The sequence below is a fragment of the Vombatus ursinus genome, unplaced genomic scaffold (assembly GCF_900497805.2).
Source record: "Vombatus ursinus unplaced genomic scaffold, bare-nosed wombat genome assembly UNPS02014801.1, whole genome shotgun sequence".
NCBI classification, from domain to species: Eukaryota; Metazoa; Chordata; class Mammalia; order Diprotodontia; family Vombatidae; genus Vombatus; species Vombatus ursinus.
The window spans coordinates 27,406,556-27,428,149 of record NW_020954579.1 but is presented as its reverse complement, the minus strand read 5'-3'; the positions used below and the strand labels follow the sequence as shown (position 1 = coordinate 27,428,149).

Genomic DNA, 21,594 nt, shown 5'->3' with positions numbered 1-21,594 from the left:
GAGGCAGGAACAAAAGGAGAAAGAGGTACCCAAAGGAAAGGTTTTACCCAAAGCCAAGCCCTATGGCACAGATGCATATGGTTGGGACAAATCAATCTTTGAGAAGTAAGAAAGCCCCCTTCAGCCAGGCTGCTCCACAGAGGCAAGCATCTGTTGGTTATATGTGCATAATATAGTCTCAGTTCAAAGTCTGGGTTTATTGTATGGTCCTTGAAGGCACAGAGCTAATAACATAGTACTTAGTTTTCTCCCTGCCTCTTCTTATCTTTGTTTCTGAATGAATCTAAAAAATTGTCTTTTGCACCATAAAATTCCAGGATTCATCAAATGCTCTTCCCAATTCCAACTACCCTATCCCCCTTTATTTTATTAGGAATGATGGGAAAGCCAGTATTCAAGCTGACTAATTATATATGGTTAGTGTTTTATTATTGGCTGCTGAAGGAATTTGGGTGACCCACACATAAATAATGCTCCAGTACTGAAGCTAAAACAGATGCATGGCTATTTTTGTTATTTAGCAAAGATCCAACCAATCACAGTATGTCTGGAATCAGGGACCCAGATTTGTCCTTGAGATGCAACACATGGACCTTGAATCTCTTATCTCGGTACCATTAAGGCTGATTTATGGTGTAATAAATAAACTGTTAAAGAATTTCATTGCCACAGAAGCAAAGTGGCTCCCAATGGAGTTTAGATTTTCCCTTATATATTAGATAATAAAGTCAGTTAAAAAAAATTTTTAATGTACAAAAGAAACAAACTAAAAAAAGGATAGAAGAGGACATAAATAGAATAGTTTCGTTTATTATTGTGTCAACTTTTGTGTTATTTATGTACACATATAGTACATATTCTATATATGTATCTATGTAAACTAATTACATAACAGAGGCTTAGTTTCTTAAACATACGTTTTATTTTGTACATTGAAATGTTTATGTTTGTCGGTGATTATTAAATTCAAAATAAAAAAAGAAACTTTAATATATATATAAATCTAAACCTATTTTGTCAAATGTTTACTTATTTAAATGCAGGCATCATTTCTGTAGCTGCTATCCCTAAATGAAATGGGAAGACACAGGGTTGAAAAGAAAGATAGGTTGGTAGGAATCACTTCCGTGTAGTTCAAAAGTAACCCAAAGGAAGGGACTCATAATACAATCTATTTATCCTATACCCTACAGCCAACCACACCCATCCTGTCCTAAACAGAATCTACAGTGTATACAGAATGCTGGATTTCAGGACAGGAAGGTCTAGGTTCAAATCCTACCTATTAGCCTTCATAATTGCACAAATCTGGTCAAATAACTTCCTCTTTGAACCTCAGTTTCCACATCTGTAAGATGAGGGAAACAAGGTCTTTAGAACCTACCTCCTCGAGCCACTGGGAGGCTCAAATGAGATTGTGTGTGGAAAACATTTTAATAAATTTAAAGCACTACATAAATTCAAGTTATCACGCTTATAATCCAGCTACATATTGATAAGGGAAGCTTGGTGGTGCAGTGAATAGAATGATGAGGCCTGGAGTCAGAAGGACCTGAATTCAAATTTGGCCTCAGACACTTACTAGCTGTGTGACCCTGTGCAAGTCACTTAACCCTCACTTATCCGAGTTTCCTCATCTTTAAAAATGAGCTGGAGTGGGAAATGGCAAACCACTCCAGCATCTTTGCCAAGAAAACTCCCAAAAGGGTCATGAAGGGTCCAACAAGACTAAACAACAACTAAACAAACAGATAGCCACTGAACTTGGCATACTGCACTTGTTAAGATCCTCCAAATCCAATCAACATATATAAAAGTAATATTTCACAAAGATGGAAAAATGTGAAGAAAAGGAGAAATGTGAGAAAATATATGTTCAGGAATAAGAAATGGGAGAGGGCAAGCCTTGTGGATTGTATTAGAAACCTCATGCTGCTACATTATGAATGCTTTCTCTAAAAAGAAAAAAGAGGGGCAGCTAGGTGGCGCAGTGGACAGAGTACCGGCCCTGGAGTCAAGAGGGCCTGAGTTCAAATCCGGCCCCAGACATGTAACACTTACTAGTTGCGTGACCCTGGGCAAGTCATTTAACCCTCATTGCCTAGCCAAAAAGTAAATAAATAAATAAAAGAAAAAGAAAAAAGAAAACCGGCAGACACTGGATACAGCAAGCATCAAGAAACACTGGAGAGAATGAAATACATTTTAAAAGACAGGAAAAGGGGGTAGAGCTAAGTGGCGCAGTGAATAGAGCCCCAGCCCTGGAGTCAGGAGGACCTGAGTTCAAATCTAGCCTCAGACACATGATACTCACTAGCTGTGTGACTCTGGGCAAGTCACTTAACATCAATTGTCTCACCGAAAATAAATAAAAGACAGGAAAAGACTTGTCATCCATGTGGGAGTTATCCCTGGATCAGCTGTCTATACATAGATGGACCATCAGACCCAAGATGAGAATTTGTAAAACACACAAACACCAGAATGAGAAAAAGATACATGTGTAATGAAACAACAGAATTCTGAATTATATAAACCAGTCATTGAAAACCAAAAATCTGAAACAGACAACAGATAGGACATTGATAACAACTATAATAATTTCATGCTAAAGTTTAACCACTTAAAATAAAGGTTCTTTATGAATGTTGTCTTACTTTAATCTCACAACAATCCTAGGGGTGAGGGGGGAGGGAGATGCTATTATCACCACAGTTTTCTAGATGAAAAAACCGAGGCAGACAGGAGTTAACTGACTTGCTAAGGGTCAGGCAGCTAATAAGTATCTGAGGCTGGATTTCATTTCAGGTCTTTCTGGCTCCTAAGTCCAGTGTTCCATTCACTGTGACACCTAATTGTCACAAAAAGGAGATGAAAGGAGCCCACAAAGAACTTTAGTCTGCAAATACATGACTTACTTGCCAAAGAAAGCTGGCTGTCAAAGGCAACATTGGGTTAGAACATAAATTTGTCTATAAAATCTTATGTAACAGATTATTACAATAGACAATAATATAAAAATAGATATATTACTATATAGTATACCATTACAATAGATAATGGATTATTTATGAACAATATTGTTTCATAAATCAGAAACAGTGGAGGACAAAATCAATTTAAGGAAAGTGTGGCAAGATACCCTAGTAAGCAAAGTCATTCCAAAGGCCTTAAAGATGAAAAGGGAAGAAGGACTTTGTATAGAAGGAAAATGGAAAAGGTTTACAAAAGCCATTTTAACAAACTGTTTTCTCTGTTGAGGATGCTGGAAGCACCACTCTTGGGCCCTAATATCTCACATGGACCATAATATCCCATTTGAATCCTAACATCCCACTGGGACCTTAACATCCCCCTTGGGCCCTAATAGCCTACTTGGACCCAAATATCCCATTTGGATTCTAATAATCCCACTTGGACACTAATATTACTAAACCTTAACATTACAATCTTCAAGGTGTTTACAGAAATAGACACTAAAGAGAAAAAAGATGGCAAGTATATATAGAAAAGATCTGTGCTTCAGGCAATATAATTCTCAGAGCTTTGAAGGACAGATAGAAATGGTTATCTGAAGGAGGGGAAGATACCAAAGGCGTGGGGGAAAAAAAAAAACTCAGACCTTGTTAATGCTGGAAAAATAAGTGACAGAGAAGGAGGGAAGTAGAGAGAAGGAAGGTAACCAGAATCGATTAAGCTCCTACTATGTGCCAGGCACAGTGTTAAGTGCTTTACGAATATCTCATTTGATGAGAATATCAATAACTATCAACCTATATGCCTAATGTCCCATGTTCACAAAATCTTTATGAAAGTCATCTATGTACAAATCAGAGTTAGGAAGCTTTCACAAGCAACATTCAACAATGGACCGCATATTTATCACCTCGCAATTAAATAAAAGTTGTAGACAATATGAGAACTCATTGTACTTATTGTTTGTTGCTTATCAAAAAAAAAAAAAGCATTCAATTTGGTAGAATACAATACTGCCTAAGAGCTCTTTTACAGAGAGCTGTCTTCCATCTGTAAATCAAGATGATTCAAGATTCCTTGGAAGATGTAAAAATAGAAACAACCCTATTCAATGGAATGAGGTAGAAACATTAGGTAGGGCACAGATTGGGGAGATACCTGTTTCAACATGGTTTTAGCCACTATGATGAAGGGGTACAGCTCAGAGTAACAGTTTAGGGATTCCCTGTGGATCCTTCTCCAAGAGGATCTCTGGATATTTCTGTTCACTGATGGGATTGTGCTGATTACATCAAACCCCAGATCTTTTCAGAGCTTCTTAAAGGAGTTTGGCCTGTCCATACACACAAGAAAAACTAAATTGATGAAAAATGTCAGATTTCAACATGTATTTTAATGGACACCTTGTCCAAATGTGTGTGTGTGTGGGTTTGTGCGCATGTGTGTGTGTGTGTGTATGTCTGTATCTATCTAATCTATCTATCTCTCTGTCTCTCTCTCTATCTCTCTATCTGGGCCAGATAATATAGAGAGAAGTATTGAAAAGGAGAGAGTTTCTTTCAGGAAACTGCAAAGCACTTTTACTGGCCCCTAAACTTCCCATAAAAGCAAAGAGAACAGAAGGGAACAAGTATTTATTATGTGCCAGGCATGATGCTAAGTGTTCTACAAATATTATCTCAAACACCCATGTTTTCACTACTAACATTTTATTGGTGTTGCTACATGGCAGTGAAATGTGGAACAAGACTACGGTCAAAAAACTACAGATGGGAAGCAGAACAAAGATGGTAGAGTACAGGCTGGAAGCCAGCTGAACTGTCCCAACATTCCCTTCCAAACAACTTTAAAATAATGCCTCAAATCCAATTTTGGAGCAGCAGAGTCAACAAAAGTTCAGAGGGAGATAATTTGCCACCTTAAGGAGGTCTTCAGAAGAGGTCTGTAACACTGGGGTGGGATCAGGCCTGGAGTGTGCCAGGCACATCAGCAGGGGGTCTTGGAGCAATTTTAACAACAGTAGTTTTGTTAGCTCTCAGTTCAGAAATGTTCTGGGTCACAGTTCCAGGGTGGAGAGGAGCGCTTGTGATCAATCACAAGGAAGCAGATTCCTAGTTCTCATAATAGTTCCATGGCTAAGAGGAGGACTACTACTTGTGACTGCAGGGGACTAAGAGCCCTTCCTGAGTAAACATCAGAGCAAAGATTAGGAAAGCAGTAACCACACCTCTTCCCAGATCACACCACCTTGAAGGCAACAAAAACTTGCAGAACCCTGGAACGAGCTGTGAAAACAGCAGTACAAAAAAGCCTGTGGCTTGGCACATTGCCTCTCTACCTCCAGGTGAACAAAGCCCAACTTTAACATAAAGTTTTAAAAAAAAAAGTAGATTGAAAAATTAGTAAAAAAACAACAAAAAGAATCTGACCATAAAAAGTTACTACGGTGACAGAAAAGACCAAGAGGTAAACTCAGAAGAAGACAACAATGTGAAAACAGCTACAAACAAAGCATCAAAGAAAAATGTTAACTGGATCCAAGACTAACAAGAATACCTGGAAGAGTTAAGGAAAAAAGATAGGCATGATAGAGGAACAATTGGGAAAAGAAATGAGAGTGATGTAAGAAAATTATGAAAAGAGAATAAACAGCTTAGTAAAAGGGGCAGCTAGGTGGCACAGTGGATAAAGTGCCAGGCCTATAGTCAGGAAGCCTCATCTTCCTTAGTTTAAATCTGGCCTCAGAAACTTACAGCTCTGTAACTCTGGGTAACTCACTTAACCCCGTTTGGCCCAGTTTCTTCATTTGTAAGATGAGCTGGAGAAGAAAATGGCAAACCACACTGGTATTTTCACCAAGAAAACCTCAAAACAGGTCACGAAGAATCAGACACAACTGAAATGAATGAACAACAATAAAAAAGAAACATAAAAAATAATGAAGAAAATAACACCTTAAAAAAATTGGCTTAATGGTAAAAGAGGCATAAAAGAAATCACTGAAGAAAAGAACTCCTTAAAGCAAAATAGACCAAATAAACAGGAAGTACAAAAATTCACTAAAACAAAAAAACCCTAAAAAAGTAGAATTGACCAAAAGGAATAGTGGTATAAAAGCTCACTGAAGAAAATAATTCCTTAAAAATCATAATTGGGCAAGTGGAAGCTAATGACTCAATAAGACTTAAATAAACAATAAAACAAAGTCAAAAGAATGAAAAAATAGAAGAAAATGTGAAATATCTCACTGAAAAAACAATTGACTGGAAAATAGATCAAGGAGACATAATTTAAAAATTATTAGATTACATGAAAGCCATGAACAAAAAAAGAAATTGTTAAGGAAAATTGGCTTGATATCTTAGATCAAGGCAGTAAAACAGAAATTGAAAGAATCCACTAATCACCTCCTAAAAGTAATCCCAAAATGAGCACTACCAAGAATATTATAGTCAAATTCCAGAGCTCCCAGGTCAAGGAGAAAATATTGCAAATAGCCAGAAAGAAACAATTCAAATACTGTGGAACCACAGTCAGGATCACACAAGATTTAGCAGCTTTCAAAATTAAAAAAGTGGAAGGCTTGGAATATGATATTTTAGAAGGCAAAGGAGTGAGGAATACAATAAAAAAAATAACATACCCAGCATAACTGAGTAAAAAAAATAACATACCCAGCATAACTGAGTATAATCCTTCAGAGGAAAAATGGATATCTAATGAAATAGAGGACTTACAAACATTCCTAATGAAAATATCAGAGGCAAATAGAAAATTTGACATTTAAACAGATAATTCCAGAGAAGCATAAAAAGGTAAACATAAAAGAGCAGTCATAAGGGATTTAATAAAGTTAAACTGTTTATATTCCTATATGGGGAGATGATACATTTAACTCCTAAGAAGTGCATCATTATTAGGGCAGTTAAAAAGAGTTTAAATAAATAGAGGGCATGGGTATGCATCAATTATGTTTGGAATGATCTAAAAAAAAAAAAAGAAAGAAAGAGTGAAAAAGAGGTTTGTAGTGGGAGAAGGGGGAAGGGAGACAGAATGGGGAAAATTTTCATATAAAAGAGGCACATAAGGAAGAGATTTTAGAGTGGAGGGGAAAAATGGGGGGGGTAGTGGGCAATAAGTGAAACTCATTCTCCTCAGAATTGGATCAAAGAGGGAAGAATATATATATGCACAATTTGGTATCTAACTTATCCAACAGGAAAATAGGAGGGGAAGAGGATAATAAGAGATATGAGATATGCAGGCAGGGAGAGATAGAGATGATAAAAGGGAGGAAAGATTAAAGAGAGGCAGTGGTCAAAAGCAACACAGACTTTTAAGGGGAGACAGGATAAAAAGAGAGAGAAAAGGATAAATAGAACAAAACAGGATAGAATGAAATATATAATTATTAAACACAACTATGAATGTGAATGGGGTGAACATAGAAAAATTTTAAAGCAGGTTTCTCTGATAAAGGCCTAATTTCTCAAATACATAGAGAACTAAGTCAAATTGGTAAAAATAAAGGCCATTAGCCAATTGATAAATGGTCAAGGGATGGACAGTTTTCAGAAGAAATCAAAGCTATTTAAAGTTATATGAAAAAATGCTCTAAATCACTATGGACTAGAGAAAGGCAAATTAAAACAACTCTGAAGTACCACCTCACAACTATCAGAAATGACAAACGCTAGAAGAGGATGAGGGAAAATAAGTACACAAATGCTACTAATAGTTACAGTTGTGAAGTGGTCCAACCATTCTGGAGAACAATTTAGAACTATGTCCAAAGAGCTATAAAACTGTGCATACCCTTTGACCCCACAATACTACTAGGTCTGGACCCAAAGACATCAAAGAAAAAGGGAAAGGACCTATATGTACAAAAATATTTATAGCAGCTCTTTTTTGGTAGCAAAGAATTGGAAATCGAGGGAATGCCCATTAATTGAGGAAATGGCTGAACAAGTTGTGGCATATGTTTGTGATGGAATACTATTGTGCTGTGAGAAATAATGAAGGGGATGGTTAGAAAAAAATGGCAAGACCTATATGAACTGATGCAAAGTGAAGTAAGAAGAATCGAGAAATCATTGTGAACAGTAACAGCAATATTGTAAAGATGTTCAATTGTGAAAGACTTAGTTACGTTGAGCACTACAATGATCCAAGATAATTCCAAAGGACTCACAATGAAAAAATGCTATCCACTTCCAGAGAAAGAAATGAGCAACTCTGAGTACAGATGGAAATATAATTTTCCTTTATTGTTTTGCTTTGTTTTTGCAACATGGCTAATATGGAAATATCTTTTGCATGATTTTACATGTATAATTGACATAATTTTGTTTGCCTTCTCAGTGGGTGTGGAAGGGATGGGGAGAGAGAATTTGGAACTCTAAATTTTAAAAGAAAAGAATATAAAAATAAATAAAAATAAAATAAACTAGAAAAACTAAAGATGAATACCACATAGCCAGAAACAGAGAAGTATATGTATATGGTAGGTGTGGGTAGGCTACATCACATAGTCAAGAAGAAATTCTGAAAAACATAAAAGATTTCATCAAGGAACTATATTACAGGAAAAGAAGATGAAACAGTCATGTAATAAGAGTGAGAGATGATCAGTGGAAGGGAATAAACATTCATACAGTGCCTTTTATAAGCCAAGCACTGTGCTAAGCACTTTACAATTACTTTCTCATTTGAGCCTTACAACAACCACGGGAGGGAGATGCTATTATTATCATCTCCATTTTACAAATGAGGAAACTGAGGCAAACACAGTTTAAGTGATTTGCCTAGGATGACATAGCTAGCTAGTGAATGTAGTCACATTTGAACTCAAGTCCTCCTTACTCCAGGTCCACTGCCCAATCCATCACACTAATGAGGGGGACAGCTAGAATGCTCTACTGGTACCTCACAATGTTGGGAGAAAACAAAGCAGGCCTCCAGAATGTTTAGTAAACCAGACCCCACTGTGGCAAACTTTTTTGGAGAACATGGACAGAAATTGCACATGGATGGGATGATGGTGGAACTCCCAAATCGGTGAGATCACAGATCGATTTGGGTAATTGTAAAGTGCTTAGCCCAGTATCTGGCACATGGTAAGTGCTACATAAATATTAGCTATTCTTTTTTGAGCTTTCTAATCTCTGAATGGTAGTAGGCATCTCAAATATATTAGGAGACTACATTACTTGGTATTTCTTCATTTCTATTAGATAAGTAGAGAGTCTCAAATCAACAAATATTTACTAAGCCACTGCTATGTGCAAGGTGTTGCTTAAGCTATGGGGCTAGGAGCCATTTTGCAACCTCATTCTGCGATTACCTATGCCTAGATAGTCTCAGTGTAATTCATGGTCTGATCGCATTGCAGTGAAGTCACTCTCTATAAATGAAAATACGTGGGCCTTCTGGGATGCTGAGATGAAGTCTGAATGTAGCAATCGTACAGTTGAAAGAATGTCAGATTTGGAGTTGGGGGACTTGGGTTTGAATCCCTTAGCACCTAAGTAACCTTGGACAAGTCTGGGTCTTACTTTCCTACCCAGAAAAATGAAGGGGCTGGACTAGCTGATCTAAAGGAAACCTAAATTTGTGATTCTGTGAGCAGAGGACACACAGTCCCCTTTCTTTGAAAACTCTGAATTCTCTTCCTGAGACCATTTCAATGTAGGCCTACCTGGAAACAGTGGGGATACTAGAGGATGACCTGAATTTACCTGAATTATTTGAATGGTCCCATGATTTTATGCAAAAGTCTTAAATAAATAATTTTGATGAAAAATCCAAGAAATCTAACTTACAACACCAGCAAAATCAGACTCAATTTCCTCTCTTTTGTCCTTGTGGAAGTTGCCCATAAAGGTTTCTTCTAAGTTCATATAGACATCTTAAGTTATTTCCATAGAAAATATTTTGCATGACTACACATATATAACATGTATTGAGTTGCTTGCCTTCTCAATGAGGGTGGATGGGGAAGGAGGAAGGGAGAAAATGTGGAACCCGAAGTTTTAAAAACAAATGTTAAAAACTGTTTTCACATGCAACCTGGAAATAAGATATACAAGCAATGGTGTATAAAAATCTATCCTGCCCTACAGGAAAATAAAAGGGGAAGGGGATAAGAGAAGAGGGGGAGGTAGAAGGGAGGGCAGATTAGGGGAAGGGGTATTCAGAATGCACTCCATCTTGGGGTGGGGGGAGGGACGATATGGGGAGAAAATTTGGAACTCAAAATCTTGTGGAAGTGAATGTTGAAAACCAAAAATAAACAAATTAATAAAATTGAGGGAAAAAAAAGAATATAAACTCCTGGAAGACAAAGACAATCTTTCTTTTTGCCTGTATTTGCATCCTCAATGCTTAGCATAATAGCTGGCATATAATAAAAGATTAATAAATGCTTAAAAAAAAGATATTTCCACAGAAATACATAGGCTCATAGAGATTATATTGCATAGAAGCTTCTACTGACATGTTTATATTTCTTCTCTCTATCAAAAGGACTCTTGCTCAGTCACTGATTATACAGAGCATTATACATAAATAAAAAATGAATAGGGTGCCCAAGTTGTAACTTCACACAGACTGGCATTGTTGTTATAAAAATAAAAGCTTAGCATTTATATAGAGCTTTAAGGTTTGCAAAACAGTTTACAAATGTCTCATTTGATACTAACAACAGCCCTGGGGAAGGGGGAGTAGACAGTATTATTATCCTCATTTTTCAGATGAGGAAACTGAGGCAGGTGGAGGTGAAGTCACTTGTCCGGGGTCACACAAAGCTCATGAGTATCTGACGCCAGATTTGAACTCATGTTTTCCTGACTCCAGATACAGAACTCTACAATTAAATCTATACAAGGTCCTTAGAAGTTGGAGACTTTGCCTGGAGACCTGGGGCCAAAGAGTCCAGCAGGATGCAATTCTTGTGCCTGATAGTCTCACTGTATTGCACTGAACTGAAAGCAATGCCTTGGTAGGCACGGATGGGTTAATGGAGAAACTCCCAAATCAGTGAGATCACAGATCTATTTGGGTAATTATAAAGTGTTTGCCACAGTATTTGGAACACAATAAGCGCTAAATAAATGTTAGCTATTATTATTTGGACTATCTATTCCAAGAAAGGCAGGAGGGCATCTCAAATATATTAGCTGACCACATAACTGGGTATTTCTCCATTTCTATTAGATGAGTAGATAGTCTCAAATCAACAAATATTTACTAAACAACTGCTATATGCATGATATCGAATCATTTTAAAAAATGGATAAGAGATTTCCCAGGTCCCTCTAAGACAACATCCACCACCTGCGATTCAGTCCCCACCTGTTGCTTACCTCAGATTCTTTATAGTAGCGCTCAGGGATTTCATCGCAGGCAATATCAATAAAACAAACTTCTCGTTCTACATCTTTGGCTTCACTGTCAAAAATCTGAAAGAACAGAAGGACAAGTTCAAAAGTCAGTCAGACCAGGTGAAGTCCTACAAGAAGAAAGATGGCTAGCACCCACCAGTAAGTGCCTGAGGCAGGGTTATAAGCCCAGAGTGTCTTAGATGGAGCCTTCTGCCTCTCTATGGACATGCTGTGAAAATCATAAATGACTTTCACCCAGATACGGGTTTTTCTCACAGCAGAAACAGAGAAACTTCATTGAGTCAGGGGTAAGAGGACAGGAGCCATGTTTAAGCCCAACAGCAGGGGAACAAGTCCCTTCTAAGACACTTGACTAAGTGTTAGCAATTCATTTTCAGAGGGGGCTTTGGAAATGGGAGAAGTTGGAAAGGGAAAGGCAGGAAATGAAGCAAAAATAAACAAACAAACAACGAGACAGATCCAACCACAGGTGGAAAACATCAGTTTTGACACTTACTATTTCCTTAACACATTATAATTGGAAGAGAGGTTCTAGTATGGCCTGCTGTTCAATTGTCTTTGAATATTAAACTTTCTTTCTGGTATTCTAAACCAAACCAACTATTCCTTTCCAAAAGTGGCACAGAAAAAACTCTTGATGGCAATTAGCATCTTAAGTAGGATCTACTCTATATCCTGTGTTTTCTTCTTACATCTTTTTTCCTGAGATTACTGCCTTCAGATTTGTAAACTGACCCTCCGGTTTAATGAGAGGTAGCAAGTACATGTGAAGACTGATTTCTGACATGACTGGCACTGTAAACAAAATGCTTCAGGCAACTCCTAAAGCCAACACAGCAGCAGCAGCTGGCTTGTTTCGCCTATTGAATAGGAAGAGAGGGAATTGTTTTTCAAGTTTGACCACAAAATAAAACATAAGGCTACCAGTCTGCGAGTCTCTTGCAGATATACACAAAGAAACCACAGAGAGATTTGTGTTGTCAGTGAGATCATTAAAAAACCAAGTGGGAGGCTTGACAATATTATGGATCATGAGAGAAGCTGAGGAGGCTTTTCATTTGGAAATTGAAAATAAGAAAAATTAAAATTCATAGGAGAGGTGGATTGAGTTAGCGTTGGGCCTGAAGTAGGGAAAACATGAGTTCAAATCCTGTCCCTGACATTCCCAGCAGAGTAATTCACTATGTGGTCTATTGATAAGACAAGTCATTTAACATTTATGTTTCTCAGGTAACTTTCTAGGACTTAACTCAGAGAGAGTTTGATCTTCATCGAATACGGGACTAAATAAAGCATTTATTAATCACTTACTAATCAGTCAGTCAACTAGCATTTACTAAAGCCTCTACTAGGTGCCATGCTGAGGACACAAATAGAAAAGTCAGATAGTCTCTGATCTCAAGGAGCTCATGTTCTAATAGGGGACACAAGACATATGGAAAGGTCCCATGGCCCTTAGGGTGCAGTGGTAAAACAGATGGTAATGCCTCTTCTTTAATGTCATTCCCACTATAAAATCTTAACAGTTTCTGATGTTCAATCATTTGACTTTAGTGAGAAGAACTTTCTTTCCTGGGACTTTAGTAGTTTTGGCTGCAGCACCATTGCCAGGCTTTATCTCCACGAGGGGTGCTTCCCAGGATGGCGACTTGGCGTGTGAGGATGGAAGCACTGCTATTTCCAAGACTCTTGGTGTTCAGGGTCACAGGCAGAAAGTTTCTGTGTTCAGAACCTACCCTACACTGAAGACATCATAGATTCTTCATGTTAAATTCACAGGATCAAAACTAATGGAAGGGAAACATTAGGGGCAGAAACCACTGATGACAGCATGATTCTATGATTTTTTTTTTAAATTATGATTCTTTCAGGAGGGGATAATTGCTGAATGAAGGAAGAATGAGGAAATAAATGACACAAGCTCAAATAACCTCTTTATGTGACAATCCTACCTAAAAGTGCCTGGGGAACAGAGGGAAGCATTCTAATTTATTCATGCAACATCAAGATGAGAATTCTCCTTCAGTACTCATCCGTAGCTCCAGAAAGAACAAAGCAGCTGGGCCAAAGCCGAAAGGAGGCTCAGCTGAAGATGTGTCTGGTAACAAAAGGAAAGTCTGATGCTATAAAGATCAATACTGCATCTGCCAAACATTTAACGGACAATTAATTCCAATACTGTATAAACTATATGGAAAGACAGGCAAAGAAGGAGTCCTACCAAATTCCTTTTAGAACACAAATATGGTGCTGATACCTAAACCAGGAAGAACAAAACCAGAGAAAGAAAACTACAGACCAATTTCCCTCATGAATATTGATGCAAAAATTTTAAATAAAATGCTAACAAGGAGATTATAGCAATATATCACAAGGATTATACAATATGACCTGGTGAGATTTATACCAGGAATGCAGGGCTGGTTCAATATTAGCAAAGGTATCAGCATAATTGATTATAACAATAACAAGATACACAGAAATCTTATGATTATCTCAATAGATGCAGAAAAAAATCTTTGACAAAAAACAACACCCATTCCTATTAAAAACACAAGAGACAATAGGAATGGATCTTGCCTTAAAATGATAACTAGTATCTATCTAAAACCAACAGTTATCATTAACTGTAATGAGAAAAGCTAGCTTTCCCAATAAGATGGGGTGAAGCAAGAATGCCCATTATTACTACAATCATTCAGTATTCTAGAAATGCTAGCTATTCAGAGTAAGAGAAGAAAAAGAAATGGAAGAAATTAAAATAGGCAATGGGGAAAAAAAAACTATCACTCTTTGTAGATGATATGGCAGTATACTTAGCGAATCCTAGAGAATCAATTAACAACTTTAGCAAAGTTAAAGGATATAAATAAACCCAAATAAGTCATCAGCATTTCTATATTTTACCAACAAAGTCCAGCAGCAAGAGATAGAAAAGAGAAATTCTATTTAAAATAACTATAGACAATATAAAATACTTAGCTGCCAAGACAAATTCAATATGAACACAATTATAAAACACTTTTCATACAAATAAAATATTGATTGGAAAAATATCAATTGCTCATGAATAGGCTAAATGAATACATAGAAAATGACAATTATACATAAATTAATTTACTTATTCAGTGCCATACCAAACAAACTACCAAAAATTATTTTATAGAGCTAGAAAAAATAAAAACAAAATTTATCCGGAAGAACAGAAAGTCAAATGTGAAGGGAATTAATAAAAAAAAAAAAAGGTGAAGGAAGGTGGTGTAGTCATATAATAAGTGTAATATAAAGTGGTAATCACCAAAACAATCTGGTACTGGTTAAGAAATAGAGTGATGGATTAGTGGAATAGATTTAGGTACACAATACACAGTAGTAAATGACCATAGTAATCTACTGTTTGCAAAGATACAAGATTTTGGGACAAGAACTCACTATCTGACAAAAACTGCTGGGAGAACTAGAAAACAATATGACAGAAACTAGGTACAGACCACCATCTTACACTGTAAACCAAGATATGGTCAAAATGGACAAATAATTTAGACATTAAGGGTGATACCAAAACAAATTAGGAGAGCACGGAATAGTTTGCCTGTAAGATCTATGGAAAAGGGAAGAATATACGAGCAAACAAGAAACAGAGAGCATAATGAGATGGAGAATGGATAATTTTGATTATATTAAATTAAAAAGGTTTTGCACAAACAAAACCAATGCAACCAAGATTAGAAGGAAAGTAGAGAGCTGGAAATCAATTTTTTTTACAGCAAATGTCTCTGATAAAGACCTTATTTCTCAAATATATAGGTATCTGAGTCAATTTATAAGAAGATAAATCATTCTCCAACTGATAAATGGTCAAAGGATATGAAGGCAGTTTTGAGAAGAACAAATTAAAGCTATCTATAATCATGTGAAAAAATGCTCTAAATCACTATTGATTAGAGAAATGCAAATTAAAATATCTTGGAAGAACCTCCTCCCACCTATATGGCTGTCTAATGTGATAGAAAGGGAAAATGATAAATGTTGGAGGAGATGTGGGAAAATTGGGACATTAATGCACTGTTAGGAAAGTTGTAAATTAATCCAACCATTCTGGAGAGCAATTTGCAACTGTGCCCAAAGGGCTATGAAACTGTACACAACCTCTGATCAAGCAATATTACGATTAGGTTTTTATCTCAAAAAGATGAAAAAAAAAAAAAAAAGGAAAATGGCCTATTAGTACAAAAGTATTTAAGGCAGTTCTTTTTGTGGTGGCAAAAAATTGGAAATTGAGGGGATAACCATCAATTAGGGAATGGCTGAACAAGTTGTCATATATGATTGTAATGGAATGCTATTGTGTTATAAGAAATGATGAGCAGGATGTTTTCAGAAAAGTCTGGAAAGACTTACATGAACTGATGCAAAGTGAAGTGGGCAGAACCAGGAAAATATTGTACACAGTAACAGCAGTGTTGTAAGATGATCAATTATGAATGACTTAGCCATTCTCAGCAATACAATGACCCAAGACAAATTCAAAAGGACTCATAATAAACAATGGTATCCACCTCCAAAGAAAGAATTGATGGCGTCTGAATGCCGATTGAAGCATACTGTGTTTCACTTTGTTTTTTTCATGGTTTTTTTTGGGGGGGGGAGAAAGGGTCTATATTTTATTTTACAACATGACTAATATGGAAATATGTTTTGCATGGTTGCTTATGCATAACCTGTACCAAACTGCTTATCTTCTCAGGTAGGAGTGAGAGGAGAGAGAGAATTTGCAACACAAAATAAAAAAAAATGTTAAAAATTGTTTTTACATGTAATTGGGAAAAAATAAAATTTACCAAAAAAAAAGATCACTACTTACAGGAACCTGAAATCTTATTATCTATGAACCATGGTAAGCTGGACGTGGTCAAGCAGGAGGTGGAAAGATCAAATATCAACATCTTGGGTGTCATTGAATGCAAATGGACAGAAATGGGAGAATTTAATTCAGAAGATCATTATATATGCTACAGTGGATAAGAATCCCTTAGAAGAAATGGAGTAGACCTCATAGTTAATAAAAGGGTGAGAAAAGCAGTACTGGGGTATAATCTCAAAAATGACAGAATAATAACTATTTGAATGCAAGGAAAACCATTCAACATCACAGTAATACAAGTCTACATTCCAACCACTGATGCCAAAGAGGCCAAAGTTGATCAGTTCTGTGAATCCCTACAACATCTTTTAGAAATAACACCAAATCAGACTGATTACATACTCTGCAGCCAAAGGTGAAGAATTTCTACACAGTCAGTTAAAAGAAAATCTGGAGTGGACTGTGATTCAGATCATGGGCTTCTTATTGTAAAATTTGGACTTAAATTGAAGAAAGTAGGGAAAACCATCAGACCATATAGGTGTGACCGAAATAGTATCCATTATGAATATGAAGTGGAAGTGATGAATAGATTGAAGGGATTAGATCTGGTAGAAACAGTGAATGAAGAACTACGGACAAAGGTTTATAATATCATACTGAGGCAGCAACAACCAATGTTCCAAAGAAAAAGAAGAGCAAGAAAGCAAAATGGCTATCTGAGGAAAGAAGGAAAGTTAAAGGCAAAAGAGAAAAAGAAAGATATACTCAACTGACTGCAAAATTACAGAGAACATCAGAGAGAGATAAGAAGATTTTCTTAAATGAGCAATGCAAAGAATTAGAAGAAAACAACAGAATAGGAAAGACAAGAGATCTCTTCAAGAAAATCAGAAATATCTTGGGACTGTTTTATGCAAAAATGGGCACAATAAAAGACAAAAATGGTAGGGACTTAACAGAAGTAGAAGAAATTAAGAAGAGGTGGTAAGAATATACAGAAGAACTATCAAGGAAGATCTTAACATTACTATAACCATGATGGTATGGTTACTTATCTAGAGCCAGACATCCTGGAAAATACAGCCAAGTGGGCCTTAGGAAACATTACTAGCAATAAGTCTAGTGGAGATGATGGAATTCCAGCCGAGCTACTTTAAATCCTAAAAGATAATGCTGTTAAAGTGCTGCATTCAATATACCAGCAAATTTGGAAAACTCAACAGTGGCCACTGGATTGGAAAAGATCAGTTTTATGTCCAAATACTAAAGAAAGGCAATGCCAAGGAATGTTCAAATTGCCCAACAACTGCACTCATCTCACACGTCAGCAAAGTTATACTTAAAATTGTGCAAGCCAGGCTTCAGCAATATGTGAACTAAGAATTACCAGAAGGGCAGGCTGGATTTTGAAGAGGCATGGGAACTAGAGATCAAATTGCCAACATTCACTGGATTATGGAGAGAGTAAGGGAGTTCCAGAAAAATACCTACTTCTGCTTCATTGACTACACTAAAGCTTTTGACTATATGGATCACAACAACATGTGGCAGGTCCTCAAAGATATGAGAATATATGATCATCTTACTTGTCTGCTGAGAAACCTGCATGTAGGTCAAGAAGCAATAGAACATGGAATAGCTGATTGGTTTAAAATTGAGAAAGGAATATGACAATATGATAATATTGAGAAAGGATGCATATTGTCATCTTATTTAATTACTTAATTTATATACAGAGTATATCATGTGAAATGCCTGGCTGGACAAATCAAAAGCCAGAGAATTAAGGTTTCTGGGACAAATAACAATCTCAGGCACGCAGATAGTACCACTCTGATGGCTGCAAGTAAAGAATTATGAGGCCTCTTGATAAGTGAAGGTAAAAACTGGCTTTGAAGCTTAATATTAAAAAAACTAAGATCTTGGCAACTTGTTCTATCACTTCCTGGCAAACAGAGGAAGAAGAAATGGAAGCAATTTCACATTTTATATTCTTGGGCTCAACGGTCACTGCAAATGGCGACTGCAGCCATGAAATTAAAAGACAATTGTTCCTTGGAAGGAAAGCTATAGCAAATCTGAGACAGCATATTAAAACTCAGAGACATCACCTAGCTGACAAAGATCTGTATAGTCAAAGCTATGGTTTTTCCAGTAGCAATGTATGACTGTAAGAGTTGGACTACAAGGAAAGCTGAGCTCCACAGAACTGACCCATTTGAACTGTGGTGTTGAAGAAGACTTTTGAGAGTTCCTTGGATGGCAAGGAGATCAAGCCAGTCAATACTTTACAAATTAATTCAGCCTACTCACTCAAAGGACAAAATACTTCAGTTTAAATACTTTGGTCACATAATGAGAAGACAGGATTCAATGGAAAAGATCCTGATGCTGAGAAAGATTGAAGGCAAAAAGAGAAGGGGATTACAGAGGATGAGATGTATAGAGAGTAATGGAAGCAATGAACATGAGCTTGGACAGACTTTAGGAGGTAATGGAGGACAGAAGGGCCTGGTATGCTATGGTCCATGACGTCACAAAAGTCAGACATGACTGAACAATAATAACTCATCAGAGTGGATCTACCATTTGTCACATATCATAAATGGTCTCACACAGCCTCCCATCCACAAACTCAGGTTGTGCAGTTGGAAAGATGAATTTCAATCTCATTTTTCTCCTTGTAATTGTAAAGCATGCTTACCCCCTTTCACTGAGAATGCACCAAATAGGGGGCATCTGTTGATGTTACTTTGCCCCAGCACAAAGCAAATGGTGGTGGGGCAGAGTTGGCATGGATGACTTTTATCAAATGTCTTGGTTTGGGGCTCCTATCATATTCTTTGGGATTTCAGACCAAGGCCTCAGATATCACATTCCAACATTGCAGTGTCTCACTGAGACTCATCCCGGTAAGTAATGAATATGTGACTGACCTCAGAGTTGAAGAGGTGTTCATTCACTAAGGGGATGGTATTCTCTTGTCCAAAATGCAGGCTAGAGTTGAAATGTGGCTTTGGAAGCATCCTTGACTCTTTCATGTATGTACGTTCTGGGCAGGGAATATTTCGTTTTTGAGTTTGTCCTCCCAGTACATAGCACAATAACCTTTACACCAATGGGGCTTCATAAATGCTCAGTGAATTGAATTCTGTCTCCCAAATTGGAAACTGGGCCAGCTCGATGGCTCAGTGGATAGAGCACTGGGCCTGGACTCAGGAAGACCTCAGTTCAAATCCAGCCTCAGAGATTTACTAGCTGTGTAACCTTGGGTAAGTCACTTAACCTCTGTTTGCCTAGAAGGCAGCTAGGTGTCTCAGTAGATAGGAGCACTGGGCCTGGAATCAGGCAGATCTGAGTTCAAATCCAGCCTCAGTCATTTCCTAGCTGTGTGACCCTGGACAAGTCACCTAACCTCTGTTTGCCTTAATCCACTGGAGCAGGAAATGGCAAATCACTCCACTACCTTTGCCAAGAAAATCCCATAAACAATATGGTCCACAGAGTCATGAAGAGTCAAACATGATTCAATGACTGAACAAGAAATTGTAAACTTCCCCAAATCAAAGACCTTGTTTCCTTTTCCTCCACTATTCCACAGCTACTGTCACTAATAATAGCCAGAATTTTATAGCACTTTTAAGGTTTCCAAGGCCCTTCATGTATGTTATCTCATGTAATTCTCACAACAACCTTGTCAGGTAATTGCTACTATTATACCCATTTTACAGATGAGGAAACTGAAGCAGAGAGAAGTTAAGTGACTTGCCCATGGTTACAACAAGTCACTATCTGTGGTCATATTCAAACTCAGATTTTCCTGACTTTAGGTCCAATGCTCTATCTACTTAGCCACCTAGCCACAATAGCTAACAACGTCTGCAAAGTACTTTATATATAACATCTCGTTTGGTCCTCACAATAACCCTGGGAGGTAGGTGTTTGTTATTATTATCACTATATAGATGGGAAAGCTGAGGTTCAGAGCAGATAAATGAATGGCCCAGGGTCACATGGTAAGTAAATGTCTAAGGCAGGATCTGAACTTAGGTCATTACGAATCCTGGTCCAAGACTTTATCCACTGTGCCATCCAAGTGCCTTTATTTTACTAAGTGAAGAACTATAGGGCAAAGAAAGCTAATAGTTTTAAGTGACTTCTAGGTCTTTCTGCTCAGCACACCCTGGTCCCTATTTGGGCCTTCCCTGTGCTCAACTTTTATGGAAACTGACTAATTTCCTTAGGGTAGGTAGAGCTTATCCTGTTTCCATAACCAACCAATTCTTCAAGAAAAAAAAAAAAGCAGCCTTTCCCAATAATATGATGGGAACAGATGGAAGCATCAGAGTGAAAGGAACATGAAATAAAATGGCTGCTATTTCCCATGCTCAGACTGAGCATAATTTAGAATTATGCCCAAGCACACTAAACCAAAAGGTCTAACCTCGCGACACAGGAGAACACCACAAAGACTAACTAATCATTTGCACATTCCAAATAGCTGCCAGAAGCCTGATTTAATCATCAGCTCCTTTCAGATCTGGGGACACACTTGCTGAGATAGTCTCCTGAAAAAATATATCATGTCATCACGTAAACTTGAGGCTTTGACAAGAATCACACCTGGCACTGCAGTCTTGTACAGGTGCAGGGCCCTTCGACACTTGGGCAGAAATTCTCTCCTTTTGAGCTGTCACGGGGCTCAAATTTGGAAGAAAACTTATCCTTTCCTCATCTGTTTACACAACACTAATTTTTTAGTCTTTGCATCTATATCTATTTATCTCTATCTTTCTATTATCTATATCTATCTGTCATCTATCATCTATATCTATCTTCTCTATTAATCATCTCTCACCTATGGCTATTTACTATCTATAACTACCATCTATATTCATCTCTATCATCTATTATGTATTATCTTCATCAGTATCTATCATCCATCTATTATCTATCACCTATATCTGTCATCTATCATCTCTATTAATCATTTCTCCTCTATAGCTATCTATTATCTACATTCATCTCTATGTATCTATCCATCTCTATCATCTTTATTTATATCTATCAATTATCTATCACCTATATCTGTCATCTATCATCTCTATTAATCATTTCTCCTCTATAGCTATCTATTATCTACATTCATCTCTATGTATCTATCCATCTCTATCATCTTTATCTATATCTATCAATTATCTATCACCTATATCTGTCATCTATCATCTCTATTAATCATTTCTCCTCTATAGCTATCTATTATCTACATTGATCTCTATGTATCTATCCATCTCTATCATCTTTATCTATATCTATCAATCAACTATTGCTATTTCCCACCCACCC

The 21,594-nt window shown here is 37.0% G+C and overlaps 1 protein-coding gene across 14 annotated transcripts in view; it reads right to left on the bottom strand.

The window, feature by feature from the left end:
• PITPNC1 (phosphatidylinositol transfer protein cytoplasmic 1) overlaps positions 1–21,594 on the bottom strand; it is a 358,377-nt gene that overhangs the window by 75,174 nt on the left and 261,609 nt on the right. For all 14 annotated transcript variants that reach the window (XM_027872641.1, XM_027872649.1, XM_027872648.1 and 11 more), the window contains one exon: positions 11,343–11,438. In XM_027872641.1, the coding sequence (XP_027728442.1) occupies positions 11,343–11,438 (96 nt within the window). The remainder of the gene's footprint in view (positions 1–11,342; positions 11,439–21,594) is intronic.